The 15,931-nt window shown below is 34.1% G+C and overlaps 1 protein-coding gene across 1 annotated transcript in view; it reads left to right on the forward strand.

Moving 5' to 3' along the window:
- The first annotated feature begins 3,290 nt into the window (after nt 1-3,290).
- Nucleotides 3,291-15,931, forward strand: part of CAP — a 401,038-nt gene continuing 388,397 nt past the window's right edge. The window contains exon 1 of the mRNA XM_065230341.1: nt 3,291-3,807. Within this exon, the coding sequence (XP_065086413.1) occupies nt 3,369-3,807 (439 nt within the window). The 5' untranslated portion in view covers nt 3,291-3,368. The remainder of the gene's footprint in view (nt 3,808-15,931) is intronic.

Here is a 15,931-nt window from a genome sequence, read left to right on the forward strand (position 1 = left end):
AACAGGAATTAAATGCGAAATCATCACAAATTCAACGCAAACTAAACGCAAGTTCCGTTGCCAGTTCATTGCAAATTGTACGCCAAATCAACACAAATTCAACGGAATTCGCAAACATTGCGAAACCTCAACTAAGTTAACGCAATTGAAGAGTAAATTCAATGGAAATTTAGCATACACAAATTCAATGTTAATGTAATCCAAATTCATCTTGAACTCAACATAAATTCAACACATAGGGGAAATGGATGTAATTTCGACCTAAATGCTCCTAATTTGGGCCGATACATAAATTCAGCAATCGACTAAATTTTCAATAGCGATCAAAAATATCCATTAGTACCATCCCAATGACGTGTTTATCTAGATAAAATTGATAAATAGCAGATTTTTAGCGGTGGGCTCAAAATTAGATCCATAGACCAACATTAAAGCCGGTTCCCCTATTCATCGGAATTCATCACAAATTCAGCGCAAATTCAATGAATATTCAACATAAATTCTTTGCAAATGAATTACAAATTCAAATTGCGATTTCAGCAGAAATTCAAGGCATATACAATGCATATTCAAGTTCCATTGCTCAGCAACACCGGTGGTGTAGTGGTAAGCATGGCGGTCTCTCACTCCAAAAGCCCTGGGGTGCCGTCAGCATTTTCTGAAGGAATTTAAGCCGTTGGTTGTGATGGGTCAATAGACGCGGTCCAGGGAGCAACAAAACAAATCATAGCAAATCAAACAAATCAAACTTCAATTCCTCAAATTATAATTATAGCAAATTCAACACATATTCATCACAAATTCAACGCCAGATTTCATTGCCAGTTCATTGCAAATTGAACGCGGAATCAACACAAATTCAACGGAATTCGTCCTAAATTCATTGCAAATTCACCGCAAACCCTGCGGAAATTCAACTATCTTAACGCAAATTAGAAGCAAATACAATGAAAATCCAGCGCACACAAATTCAATGTTAATTTAATCCAAACTCATCTTAAAATCAACACATATTCAATGGAATTCACCACAAATTCATAGCATAAATTCAAAGCGGCACCGGTGGTGTAGGGGTAAGTGTTATTATCTCTCACCCCAACAGACCTGGGTTCAATCCCAGTCGGCGCTAACGGGATGTTCTGAGGCATAACATCTCTGATGTGTCGATAGGTAGGATGCAGGTATGGGAGCAAATTCTTGAATTAAAATTATAACACATCCAGCACAAAGTCAGACAAAATTCAACGTGAATTTTTAACACAAATTCGCAACGAATTCATCGTAAATTCATCAAAAATTCAATGCAAACTCAGCTGGAATTCAACGCTAATTCATCACAAATTTAAAGTTGAGTTATACAAATTCAATACAAATTAAATGCAAATTCCGTTGCCAATTAATTGCATATTCTACGCAAACTCAGCATAAGGTAGCGAAATTCATCGTAAATTAATCACAAATTCAGCTGAAATTCCTAGTGAGCTCTACAAAAATTTAAAGCTACCGCAAACTCAAATCAAATTGAATGGAAATTCAATGCAAATTCAACGCAAATTAAACTCACATTACAAGAAAATACAGTGCCAATTCAATGCAAATTTTATGCAAATTCATCCCTATTTATAACCAAACTCCACACTCCACACTCCTCAGTATTGAACGGAATTCAACAGGCATTAATCGCGGATTAGTAGCCGATGGCTGAAAGTCTCTTTAATAAAGAAAGCGTTAGAATCGCGGATTCAACTGAACTACAACACAAATTAACTGCAAATGTAGCGCTAACTAAACGCAAATACAACGGAATTGGGGAAATGTATGTAATGTCGGTCTAAATGTCCCTAATTTGGGCCCATACATAAAATCAGCAATCGACTAAATTTTCAATAGTGACCAAAAATATCCATTAGTACCGTGTCAATGACTCGTTCATCTAGATAAAATTTAAAAACAGCATATTTTTAGCGATGGGCCCAATATTAGATCCATAGGTCAACATTAGAGCCATTTCCCCTACTATTAAAATTCATCGCAAGCTTCAGAATACAATCAATGCAATTTTAAAGCAAATTTTAAAATAATTCAATGCTTCACGAACGTAAATTTATCATAAATTGAAAGCAAATTCAACGGAAATTAGATGCGCTAATGGACGCAAATTCTAATGCAAATTCACCGCCAGCTCAACGCAAAACCTAAGCATATTCAACGCAAATTTACCGCGAATTCCAAACAGCTTCAACATCAATACAACCTCAATGGGAATTCAACTCTAATTCAATATCAATTCCATGCTAAATCAAATCAAATTTAACGCATATTCAATGCAAATTCAACACAAACTCCACACAAACTCATCGCATATTCAACTCAAATTTAACGCAAATTAAATTTAAACTTATTCAAATTTCATCAACAAATTGACGATCCACCCATTTGCCTCTTTGCAGGGCATCCTCCGCTGATGGACTGAAAAGTGAAGACCAAACAACGGATTCGTCACTTCTAGATGGTATGTATGTAGAAGATAAGTCATCTTTCAGCTGTTTGCCGTATGAGCGAATCGAAAACAAATATGAACCTCTTAAAACCAGCTCTGCCAACCATATTGTGCAATCGAATCAGTTTCAAGTTCCTCCATTGATCGGGAGAATCATTACCCCACCAAATGAAGCGTGAACCTCTGGATGACACATTGGCAACTGTCGTACCAATCTACCTAGCAGCGCATTCTCGGTACTCACTTTGAAGAAAGTCATTTCAACTCTAGCGAGGCAAAGGGGCCTCATTAGTGTGACAATAATACCTTTCCCAACACCTCCCCAGAAACAGAACTCAATCATATCGGATCCCCTCAGAATAACAAAAAAACAGTTCAACAATTCCGCCTGATCGGAACCTCCCGGGGCAATACATTCTGGCGTGTCGTGTGTCGTCGTTCCGGATCCCTCATTACCCGATGTAGTTTTGTTTTTATTTATTGCTGTTTCTCGTTGTTGTTTTTCGTTCTCGTCTTACCGAACCGTGGCAGGGGAGGGCGCTGCGGGCGGACGGGCGGTTGTTCGAAATCTATACCTTCTCCTCTGTCGGTTTCAAAGTGAAGTTCCAAAGGAAATCAGACGCGCGTGCCTTTGCAGCAAACACGCCATATGGCTTCGCCAACTACTCCGGCTCTGGCTGAGACGTCCCGACGACCAACGACGCGACGCGGGCCCAACTTCTAAGAAAGTGCTACTGCTGCCATTGAAAGTGCGGACTCTGGCGGGATCGGTTTGGACGCGATCAAAGTGGCGTTTCTCTATCTTGTTTTTTTCCCCGCGAACAACTGGGTGTTAGTGATAATGCGAGTGCGGTTGTGAAATGGCAAGATGAAGCTCAAGTGTCCTTCGCCGTTGTGCTTCTCGTCCGAATCGGACGAAGATTACCGGGCTAGTTTGAAGCAACACTTTGATGGTGGTCCGGCGTCGAGTGCGGGTGGTGGTGGAAAATCGATTTCACTGCTCAAACGTATAGGTACCAATCTGTTGCAGAATCTAACCCATGGACCGTCCTCCGGTTCGGTGTCGTTGGACGGGCCCGGCTTGGATGATGACTGCCCGCGGCAGTTTTATCACGCCTACGATCACCAGTATCAGCAGCAGCGTCAGGAGGGGGAACCGGCGCTGCTGGTGGATCCGTCCAATAGCGCCAAGTATCGCTATCGGGCGCCCGTTTATGCGCCTCTGCCGTATTTTTGCAAAAAGTACGAAATCGAGCGAAAGCATAAAATCAAGAAACGTGACCTGGTCCGGCTGCAGCACGAAGAAGGTAAGCACCGGGATAGGCAGACAGATAGCGTCGGAACTTGGCACGTGAAACGTGAAACGTGTTCGATCCAAGTGGTGGGAAAAGCATCGTAACCGATGGTTAACACAAAGAAAGGTGCACACATTTAGTCAAATGATGTTTGGGTTGTGAAATTATGGGAACTCACCGAATGAAATGCTGGCTACGGCGGATGTTATTTGGACTGTTTCATCGCCCTTTCAAAGTCATTTTTTACCTTTCTTGGCCTGTGTGTTGAACGCTCGTCTTTCAACGCTTGAGAAAATACATGGTTAAGGTTCAATTTACTTTGATGCTTTTTGGAAAATTTCAAAAGCAGTTATTTCCGACGCATTATTTCAGATTGCAAAAAGCTCGCACTATTCGATTCCTAAAAATCTAAAATAATGCGTCGAAAAAAACTGCTTTTGAATTTTTTAAAAATGCATCAAAGTAAATTGAACCTTAAAGGAGTATGAGAGCTACCTCATGTTAGGCAAAAATCATTCATAAGTTACGCTTATGAAATTCATATGCGTCGTTCATGAATCGAGCGTTATGAAATTCTTAAGTTTATTTGCCTCAGTGTACAAAGAAGAGTATAAGACCGCTTGACTTTCTACACTCAAAACAATTCCACACATCATCATCACTTAATTGAGCACTTATTGGTACTAATTGTGACACACTTGGAGTCTATGTGTCTTTGCACATCATAGTTCAATGTTCAACAATATTCTATTTTATCGACTTATAAACAAAGCTGCCAGCGGGCAGGAGCTTATACATGCCTTTTTTAATGGGTCTGATTTGAGAATTGATCTTGGACTGTTGGAGTGTGCTGCTGCCATTGTCTTCGTTCGATCTGACTGGGCCACGGTTGTTCTTATATATGAGTTATAAGGATGAAGTAACAACTCATGTTTTCGACGTTTACCGTGCAGAACAAGCAATTCACATAGCATTGAAATGCAAATCACTTCAAATTCATCTGTTTTGAACAGTAGTGTGATTCACTTAAATTTATAGAAAAAGATTATCAACAATCAAAACAAAATCAACGTCTAGAATACATTGCATGAACCATGGTGAAATACATTTAAAATAAATGTGATTGAGCATATGAAAAATCAAGTGCTTAAACACTTCGATCAGACGTGTTGTTTTATTTGAGTGTATACGAGGCCAGGAGTGCTATACACTGAGGCAAATAAACTTAAGAATATCATGAGGCACTATTTATTGATGACACATATGAATTTAAAAAACGTGACTTATGAATGATTTTCGTCTAACATGAGGTTGCTCTTATACGCCTTTAAAATAAGGAGTGTTTCTCGGCAACTGCTGCACCGAATTGAACGCAACAATTGTCAAATGGAAGGTAAATGGAAGGTCCCGTTGAATATTTTTAGAATCAGTCATCCGGTTCCGGAGGCATGACCGGAACACTTTCCGCTGAATACATGGTTCAAGACTAGAAGCGATCTGAAACGTCTCAAACCAGAACATCACATCAGGGACCGTAGTAGCGCATTTTGCTATACCAAACACATGAACGGTCAAGACTTCTGAACCCCCCTTCACCCTCAAATGCTACATCATTTATGCATGAGGACCTAGGACAACATTGGCCCCAACCGGACATGCTCCGGATACCTCCGGGGAAGTAACCAGTTTCTAAATAGGGCCAAAACCCATCATGTGACATCAGGGTCAGATCTTACCATAAGTGTATAAATACAGGATTTTGTCTTAACGTGCGAGGTAATCGATCAATTCAAGAAACATCAGATACGGCCATTAAGGGTTCAGGAACCTTCCAATTCATCGATGATGAATCATGGATGGTTTTATAATTGAGGTAAACCCAATGCGTTGAATGTTCGTACGATTTACGGAGAATTCGCGTCATATTTCAGTATCTGCAAGTAACTCATCTTGAATTTGTGTGGAGTTTGATTAGAAATTGCGATGAGTTCAGATTGAATTTGCATTGAATTGACACAGAATTTTCGTTTACTGTGAGTTGAATTTGCGTTGTATTTCCATTGAATTTGCTTTAAGTTTTTGTTAACTTTAAATTTGCATAGAGTTTGCCATTAATTTCAGTAATTTTGGCGATGAATTTGCGATGAATTGACGATGAATTTACGATGAATTCCGTTGAATTTGTGTTAAGTTGGCGTAGGATTTACAATGCATCGGCAACTAAATTTGCATTTAATTTGTGTTGAATTACATTGCGTTGCAAATGCGATGAGTTTGCGTTGAATTCCAGCTGAATTTTCGATTATTTTTGGATAAATTTGCTATGAATTTGATACCAATTAATCTGAATTTGCGATGAATTTGTGTTGATTTGCTGTAAATTTGCGATGAATTTATGTTGAATATACATGGAATTTGCAACGAATTTGGAATTAATTTGCATTGGATTTGCACTGAATTCGCAATGAATTTCAAATGAGTTTGTGGTAAATATGCGATTGAAAGTCTTAAGTAAATGTTGGACTATCTATTCCTTTCCTATCCCTACCAGTTTTAAGGACGTGGCCAGGACAATCCTTAACTGTTGGAGCGGGATATGTCTTTATCTGGAAGATAGTAATTATTTCCTACTTACTATCTGTCCAGTAATAGCTATCCGTCTTGCTCTTAATAGCTTTGAATTCGTACCACCTACGATATTGTGCAACTTGTTCGATGCTAATGCTAATGCTAATATGCATTAAATTTGCGAATACTTTAAGTTGAATGTGCATTGAATTTGTGCTGAATTTGTGATGAATCGCGTTGAATTTGTGTTGATTATATCTTGAGTTTCCGATGATTTTGGATTAAATTTGGATTAAATTGGCGTTGAATTTGCGTACGCTAGATTTCCATTGAATTTGCTCTTAATTTGCGTTAACTGAGTTGCATTTGCGCAGGATTTGCGTTGAATTTCCGTTGAATGCCATTGAATTTATGACACGTTAGCGATTAATTGTCGTTTAATTATCATTGAATTGACATTAAATTTTCTTTTAAATTGCATAGATTTTATGATATATGATAGATTTTATCATGCTTGATTTTGCAATTGACGCAAAATGGTTTGCGTTGAATTTGCAATGAATTTTCGTTGAATTCGCAGTTTTTTTTTATGAATTTTTCGTCGATCTTGTTTTCCGTGCTTAGCACCAATGCTACCGACGCCAGGGAGGCAGCTCACACACCTGGACCCTACCTATCGACCCATCAACTCATGAACCGGGGACCAACGGCTTTACTTCCCTTCCGAAGGAAGGCGTGATTCAGAGATGTTATGCCTCAGAACATCCCGGCGGCGCTGACTGGGATTGAACCCAAGCCTGCTGGGGTGAGAGGTAATCACGCTTACCACTACATCACTGGCGCCGCTCTGAATTCGCAGTTTATTTCAGTTGAAATTGCGGTTGATTCTTGTTTAATTTGTGTGGAGTTTGATTATAAATTGCGATGAGTTCAGATTAAAGTTGTATTGAAATGGCACAGAATTTTTAGTTTAATGATAGTTGAATTTGCGTTGCATTTGCATTGAATTTGAGTTGAATTTGCATTGTGTTTCCATTGAATTTGCTTTGAGTTTGCGATTAATTTCAGTAAATTAAGCGGTGAATTTACGATGGATTTACCATGAATTCCGTTGAATATGTTGAGTTTGTGTAGAATTTGCAATGAATTGCCAACGATATTTTTCTTGAATTGGTTGTACTTTGGGTTGAAATTGCAATGAATTCGCGTTGAATTCCAGCTGAATTATCGATTATTTTTTAAGAACTTGCGATGAATGCTTTACAAACTGGATCAACGATATTTAAATATGCGCATTCAATCTCGACAACTTCTAATTCTGCATGTCAACCCCTTTGACTCTCCTTTCTCTTATCCTTCACCTATGCATCTACTCTTCTATGTTAAGAATCAACTTAGCCCTCATTTATTTTCGGCAGATTTCAATCGACACGCCTATTTTTGTAAACGTTATGCTTCTGATTATCTGGTTATAACATTACATACTAGGAGGGACCATCAGGGCACCCAATTGAAGCGATCAGAGTGAAGAAGTCAACTCCCTGTTGCTATCATTTCGTGGATAATGGGCGGGTTCTCCTCCCCATTTATTAGGGCATCTTCCTGTTGGATGGCTCGTTTTCTGACCAATTAGCTGATCAAGTTGTTGGAAGGAGATACTTAGGTGTCCCAAAAAAAAAAGAATAGGCAAATTGATTATCAAAAAATTCGTTTTTGGCCCTTCATAAAGCGATTTTCTGATGACAATATCAAAGGTTATTAAGCTTGATTATGTTCAACAGTGATGATAGCCCACCGCTATCGAACTGGTCTCAGTGCTAAAATGAGTGGTAGACCACTATCATCATCATCATCATCATCATCATCATCATCATCATCATCATCATCATCATCATCATCATCATCATCATCATCATCATCATCATCATCATCATCATCATTTCATTTGAATTTCTGGTAAATTTAATTTTAATTTTAATTGAATTTGCACTGAATTTCATCATCATCATCATCATCATCATCATCATCATCATCATCATCATCATCATCATCATCATCATCATCATCATCATCATCATCATCATCATCATCATCATCATCATCATCATCATCATCATCATCATCATCATCATCATCATCATCATCATCATCATCATCATCATCATCATCATCATCATCATCATCATCATCATCATCATCATCATCATCATCATCATCATCATCATCATCATCATCATCATCATCATCATCATCATCATCATCATCATCATCATCATCATCATCATCATCATCATCATCATCATCATCATCATCATCATCATCATCATCATCATCATCATCATCATCATCATCATCATCATCATCATCATCATCATCATCATCATCATCATCATCATCATCATCATCATCATCATCATCATCATCATCATCATCATCATCATCATCATCATCATCATCATCATCATCATCATCATCATCATCATCATCATCATCATCATCATCATCATCATCATCATCATCATCATCATCATCATCATCATCATCATCATCATCATCATCATCATCATCATCATCATCATCATCATCATCATCATCATCATCATCATCATCATCATCATCATCATCATCATCATCATCATCATCATCATCATCATCATCATCATTTCATTTGAATTTCTGGTAAATTTAATTTTAATTTTAATTGAATTTGCACTGAATTTTGATAGATTCCACTTAATTTGTGTTGATTTGGATTGTTGAGTTTGCGATAAGTTTGGATTTATTCTGGTGTTAAATATGCGTGCGATAGATTTCCATTGAATAATGCTCTGAATTTGCGTTAGCTAAGTTAAATTAACGCAGAGTTTGCGTTGAATTTTTGTTGAATGCCATTGAATTTATGACACGATGAATTTTCGTTTAATTATCGTTGAATTTGCGTTGAATTTGTGTTGTAATTGTATATATTTTATGATGAATTCGCGTTGAATTAAACTTGAAATGCTTTTATAGGGATAAGATGGTCTAACTGGAGCTAACTAGTTCATCTATGGAAAATATTCTTTCAATTATCACATATAAGTCTCATCGCTTTCCATCTTTAAGGAAAAAATCATCAAAACCCTCAACATCTTCAGTAATCTTCTGTCAATCTGCTAAGCTTCCGAACATCTTATTAAAGCAGAATTTTCCGTGAATCGCAGATGTAGAAGACCTGGTCGATTTTTATAAGATTTCGATTAATAATCTTTAAATTTACATTGAATTTTTGCTGAATTTGTGATTAATATCGTTGGGTTTTCAATAATTTTGGATTAAATTGGTGTTTAATATGCGTGCGATATATTTCCATTTAATTTGCGTTGAATTTCCTTTGAACGCCATTGAATTTATGACACTTTAGTGATAAATTTGCGTTAAATTTGCATTGAATTGGCATTGAATTTGTGTTGAAATTGCACAGATTTATAGTGAATTTGTGTTAAACTAAAAACAGTTGATAGAAGCATGTAAACTCTTTTCCTAAGATGATCGAAAAATCTCGAGCTTACCTGAGTTTATCTACGTAAAATCTTCGTTTAATTATCACATCTAAGTCCATTTATTCGCATCGCTTTTCATCTTTAAGCAAGAGATCTTCAATATCTTCGACATCTTCATCAATCTTCTATGAAGCTATTAAGCTTCCGAGCATCTTACTGAATCAAAGCAGAATTTTCCGTGCATCGCAGATATAGATGTCCTGATCGAGTTTTGAAAAAATTGCACTAAATTAGCCTTAAATTGACACTGAATTTGCTATAAATATGCTTTGAATTTGTGTTTGAATTAAACAACGTATATTCGATGATAATTTACTTTACTAATTAAAATCAATTGCAAATTTATGACAAATTACGAGCGTAAATCAAAGAACAATCAAATTATGTTTTACTTAGAAAATGTTTAGAATTTGCATTGAATTTGAATTAAATAGGGGAAATGGAAGTAATGCCGGAATAAATGCCCCTAATTTGGACCCATACATAAATTCAGCAATCGACTAAATTTTCAATAGCGACCAAAAATATCCATTAGTACCTTTCCAAGGACGCGTTCATCTAGATAAAATTGATAAACAGCTGATTTTTAGCGATGAGCCCAATCTTAGATCCATAGGCCAATATTAGACCCATTTCCCCTTTAATTTATATTCGAATTGAAATAGTGGACTGAACTTGAGAGTATAGACTTCGGAAATTGAATGTGAAAGTTGAAATTAAGAATCGGAATTGAATTTTTATTGGAGAACGTAAATTTAGAGTTTGAGAATTGAACTTGAAAACTAATATTGAGAATTGAATTTGTAAATAATATTTCTTAATTTAATTAAGGAGTAGAATTTGAGAATCGGGATTGGAATTGTATCGGAGAATTTAAATTAAGAACTGGAGTTGAAAAAAATAATTCAAAACTTGAAAAAGAGAACTGAATTGGAGAATTTAATCTAAGAATTTAAATTGGGTACTGCATTTGACAATTGAATTTGAGAGTTTAATTCAAGATTTGAATTTAAGATTGTGGCATTTGGATGTGAGAATTGAAAACGAGAACTGAATTTGAGCATAAAATTAAAAAAAAAAAATTAATTTAAGAATGGAATTTGAAAATTTAACTTGAGAACTAAATTTGAGACTAGAAAATTAACTAAATAGAATAAAAATTGAGGACTGAATATGAGGCAAGCATTTGAGAATAGAATTTAAGATATGAATTTAAGTTTTGAACTTGAGGCATACATTTGAGACTTATAAACAGTTGAAATGGATTTGTAACAGCTAAGAATTTGAATTCATAATTATTATAAACTCTAAGATTTTTAAATTTAAGAAATGAAATTGAGGACTGAATTTAAGATTAAGAATTTAAAGAGTTTGAGAATATTATTTAGATTTGAATTACAGTTCTGAATTTGAGACATATATTTGAAACTTGTGAGCTGGTGAAACGGATTAAAAGGTGTATCGAGTATGAGAGAAGAATTCAATAATAGTCATTGATAATTATTATTAACTTTCAGGCATTAAAGATTTGAAATTGAGGGCTGAATTCAAGAATTGAAGTTGAGGATTGAGTTTGAGATGTGCTTTTAAGAATTGATTTTCTCAAACTCAATCTCAAACTCAATTCTCAACTTCAATTCTTGAATTCAGCCCTCAATTTCAAATCTTTAATGCCTGAAAGTTTCTCAAATGTACTTGAAAATTGAATGTGAGACTTTAATTAGAGAATCTTGAATGGAATTTTTGTGAAGAATATAAATAAAGAAATTAATTTGAGGATTAAATTTAAAAATTTATAGTTAAAGCTGAATCTGAAATTCAAATTTAAGAATAGAAAAAGAGTAATTTGCGAATAGCATTTTGGAATTGAATTTATGATGTAAATGTGTGATTTTAAAGTAAGAATTAGAAATGAGAAACGAGTTAAGAAATAAAAAAGAGAACTGCATTCAGTGAACTAAGAATTTAAATTGAGAACTGAATTTGAGATACGAATATGAGAATAGAATTTTAGAATGAAATTTGGGTTTAGAATTTGAGAATTGAAAATCGAATTAGCGAATAATTTTTTTTGGGAATTTAATGTGAGAATTGAATTTAAGATTGGAATCCTAGAATAAAATTGAGAACGGATTTTGAGAACATTTGGAAATTGAAAACTTAATATTAGAATTGAGTTTGAAAATTGAATTTGAAAATTGAATTTGAAAATTGAATTTGAAAATTGAATTTGAAAATTGAATTTGAAAATTGAATTTGAAAATTGAATTTGAAAATTGAATTTGAAAATTGAATTTGAAAATTGAATTTGAAAATTGAATTTAAAAAATGAATTTGAAAATTGAATTTGAAAATTGAATTTGAAAATTGAATTTGAAAATTGAATTTGAAAATTGAATTTGAAAATTGAATTTGAAAATTGAATTTGAAAATTGAATTTGAAAATTGAATTTGAAAATTGAATTTGAAAATTGAATTTGAAAATTGAATTTGAAAATTGAATTTGAAAATTGAATTTGAAAATTGAATTTGAAAATTGAATTTGAAAATTGAATTTGAAAATTGAATTTGAAAATTGAATTTGAAAATTGAATTTGAAAATTGAATTTGAAAATTGAATTTGAAAATTGAATTTGAAAATTGAATTTGAAAATTGAATTTGAAAATTGAATTTGAAAATTGAATTTGAAAATTGAATTTGAAAATTGAATTTGAAAATTGAATTTGAAAATTGAATTTGAAAATTGAATTTGAAAATTGAATTTGAAAATTGAATTTGAAAATTGAATTTGAAAATTGAATTTGAAAATTGAATTTGAGAACTTGGAAACTAAATGCGACAGTTTAATTTAAGAATTTAAATTGGAATTGAATTGTAGTGCTTAGATTAAGATTTGGAATCTTATTAATTTAAAAAATTAAAACTGAGAGCTGAATTTGAGAATTGATTTTAAGAACTGAAACTAAGGACTGAATTTGAGAAAATATTGTGAGAATTGATTATTAGAGTTGAATTTGTGATTTGAATGTGAGCTTGAAATTGAAAACTGAAAGTGAGATTGTAATTAAATTAATATTGTGAACTTTATTTTAAACTTGAGAAGTCCGATTTTAAAAATTTTGAATTGAAATTGCCGACTGAAATTGAGAAAATAATGCAAGAATTGAATTAAAATGCTGAATGATTTTGAGAAAATAATTAGAGAATTGAATTTGAGTTTTGAATTTGAAATTTTAATTTGAGACTTGAGAACTGTAAAAACGATTTAATAACTGCAACGAATTCCAGAAAATAATTCGACTTTTGATTTTGTGAACTGAATTAGAGAAAAGATATTCAGGACCGTTTTTGAGAATAGAATTTGGGAATTGAATTTGAGATTAGAAGTTGAGTACTTCACTTGAAAATTGTAATTGATTTAACTAAATTTTAAAATTTGATTTGGAAATTGAATGTGATGGTACAATTTGAGAATTGAATTATATAATTGAATATGAGAACTGAGTTTGAGTTTATAATTTGTAAGCATAAATAGAGGACTTAATTTGATGTTTGATATTGGAAATAAGAAATGAGGACTGAATCCAAGATAAGCAGTTTTATTATAAAATTTTAAAATCAAATTTGAGAAAGTTATCAGGAATTTTAATTTTGGAGTTAAATTTTAGAATTGAATATTTAAGTCGATAGATTTTGAGAAAATAATTTGGAAAATGAATGTGTGATTATAATCTGGGAAATTATGTTGAAATTTAAATTTGAGAATTTAATTTGAGACATAAAACTGAGAATTGAACGAGAAAATTAAATTGTAGACTGGATCTGGAATAATGAATACTGAATTTCTTTATTAAATTTAAGAATTTTGTTTTAGAATCGAACTACATAATTTATAATAAGAGCTCAATTTTAAAAGCGAATTAAGGAATTTAATTTAAGATTTAAATTTAAAGCTTAAAACTGTAACTTGAAATTGAAAAAAAAAGAATTTGAGAAAAGAAATCGGAAATTGAGTTGAGAGAAATTGAATTTGAAAAATGAAATTGAACACTGAAGTTGAGAATTTACAATGCGGACAGAATTTTAAAATGGAATTGAAGAATTTAATAAGAACAAAATAACTACATTTATTCGAAACATTTTTTTTACAATACAAATTTGAGAACTAAATTTGAAAAATAATCGGGGAGATCTTAGAAAAATTTAAAAACAGGATAATACAATTCATAGTCCCTATCTTTAAATCCATAGGCCATAAAAGCCATCTTCCCTTCTTTGCAAGAATATTTGCAGAAGTCAGCTGTTAGAGTTTATTTAAAAAATATTATATAAAAAAATAGAGACTTGTTGAAAATATTATTATTATTATTTATCTTTATTAGGGAGGCTTTCAGCCTTGGGCTGGTTCGCCTCCATGTTGAAAATAGCTAGTTATCAACATAACACAGATAAAGTTTCCTATAGACAAAAGTTTTTATCATTTTTGAACAAAAGCAACAAGGGACAGCCCTATGGGATTATACGCAATGGTGACGTAGGACTACGTGGTCTTATGACATAAATCTTATTTGTCAACTACAGCAGGAGCTTGTGTTGGAATAGGAATTTTAGCGAGGTTCTCTCTTTTTATACTCTTTAGTATGACGCGCATGACTTAGATGGCCCACAGCGACTCACGAAGAGCTACTGATTCCGATCAATAGCGGTGTAGCTTCTTCCTCTTTCTATGGATGCTCATGTGGGCTGCAGCTCGCTGTTTGCAGGCAGCCTTTCTTTGTGTACTGGAGAACACCACCACTCCCCACGCAGTGATTGAATAAACACCTTTTAGTGAAACCGGTTGGAATTCCACATTTGAAATCTGTGTTAGGGAAATCGATTTTTGCAGGCAATCGGTGATAATTTTAATTATCATAGCAACAGTTGCACATTCATGCAATTTTCAATAGTGACATTTTGAAAAATGATAAAGTCTTAAATTTAACAGATGCGTAGGAATATTTCTGATCGATTGGTGATAAAATTATTGAAGTTGGTCCAGGGACAGCTGAAAGCGTTCAAAATCTTTCATAATTTTAAAATATGTTCCATTTTTGGTTTTCACAAAGTGTACCCCCGTATAGAAATCGCAGACGTAGTCCTACGTCAAAAAATATAGTTTGAGAATACCCATTAAACAATCGGATATTTTGCAATAACTTTTTTGTTCTGCAAAAGTATGTATTGTAACTTGCAAAATCAGTGTTCACTCGGCTGTCGACAAAAGCAGGCCACTCTCGATGTGTGCTACGCGATCGTCTGTTTTCTCGGCAGCAACCATTTTGTGGTCCTCCTCATAGTTCTTCATCACTTTGGAAAGCAACCGTTTCGTGATGAGTGTGTGAGTGCTGACCACGTTTTGCGTCCATTGCTGCAATGGACGCGCTCTGACCCTCGTTGGCGTACAACAATTTGTCATACAATGAAACTACTGGAAGCGGCTCCAGTTCTGATGGAGGAGGCTTTTTGGATAGCGGAAGATAAAGTGTTTATTGTGTTGTACCTTTTGACTATAGTTTTAAAATGTATTGTATAGTGACCTCGGCTCTGTAAAGTTAATTCGGTTGAGCCTTATCAAATAAATTAATGAACAAAAAAAAACTTGCAATATATGTTTGTAGAATGTATTTGCTACAGCTTTCCAGTTGGCGCTAAGTTTCTATCTGAATCTGATAAAAAAAAAACATATATTTATCTCACTGTTGAGTGAGTTAATCACCAAACCATCCACACCAAAAGAAGTGCTTTTAAATATGTAAAAACTTATCCTAAAAAATATTACCTCCAAAATCAATGATTGAGATGCTGGGCTTTATTACGGGTGTCACTGCACGGCGATAAGGAAGTGATACTCAGAATAAGGCCGTACAAATAAAATGGGAATCACTTCACCGTAACGACAAGTGACAAGTTTTCACCGTGAAGTGACATCCGTAACTAGCCCTACTATTCCAAAAGCGCACGAAAACGGCATGCAACAGTAGAT

This window comes from Ochlerotatus camptorhynchus, unplaced genomic scaffold, assembly GCF_037179485.1.
Source record: "Ochlerotatus camptorhynchus isolate MF236.1 unplaced genomic scaffold, CSIRO-AGI_Acam_v1.1 ptg000330l, whole genome shotgun sequence".
NCBI lineage: Eukaryota > Metazoa > Arthropoda > Insecta > Diptera > Culicidae > Ochlerotatus > Ochlerotatus camptorhynchus.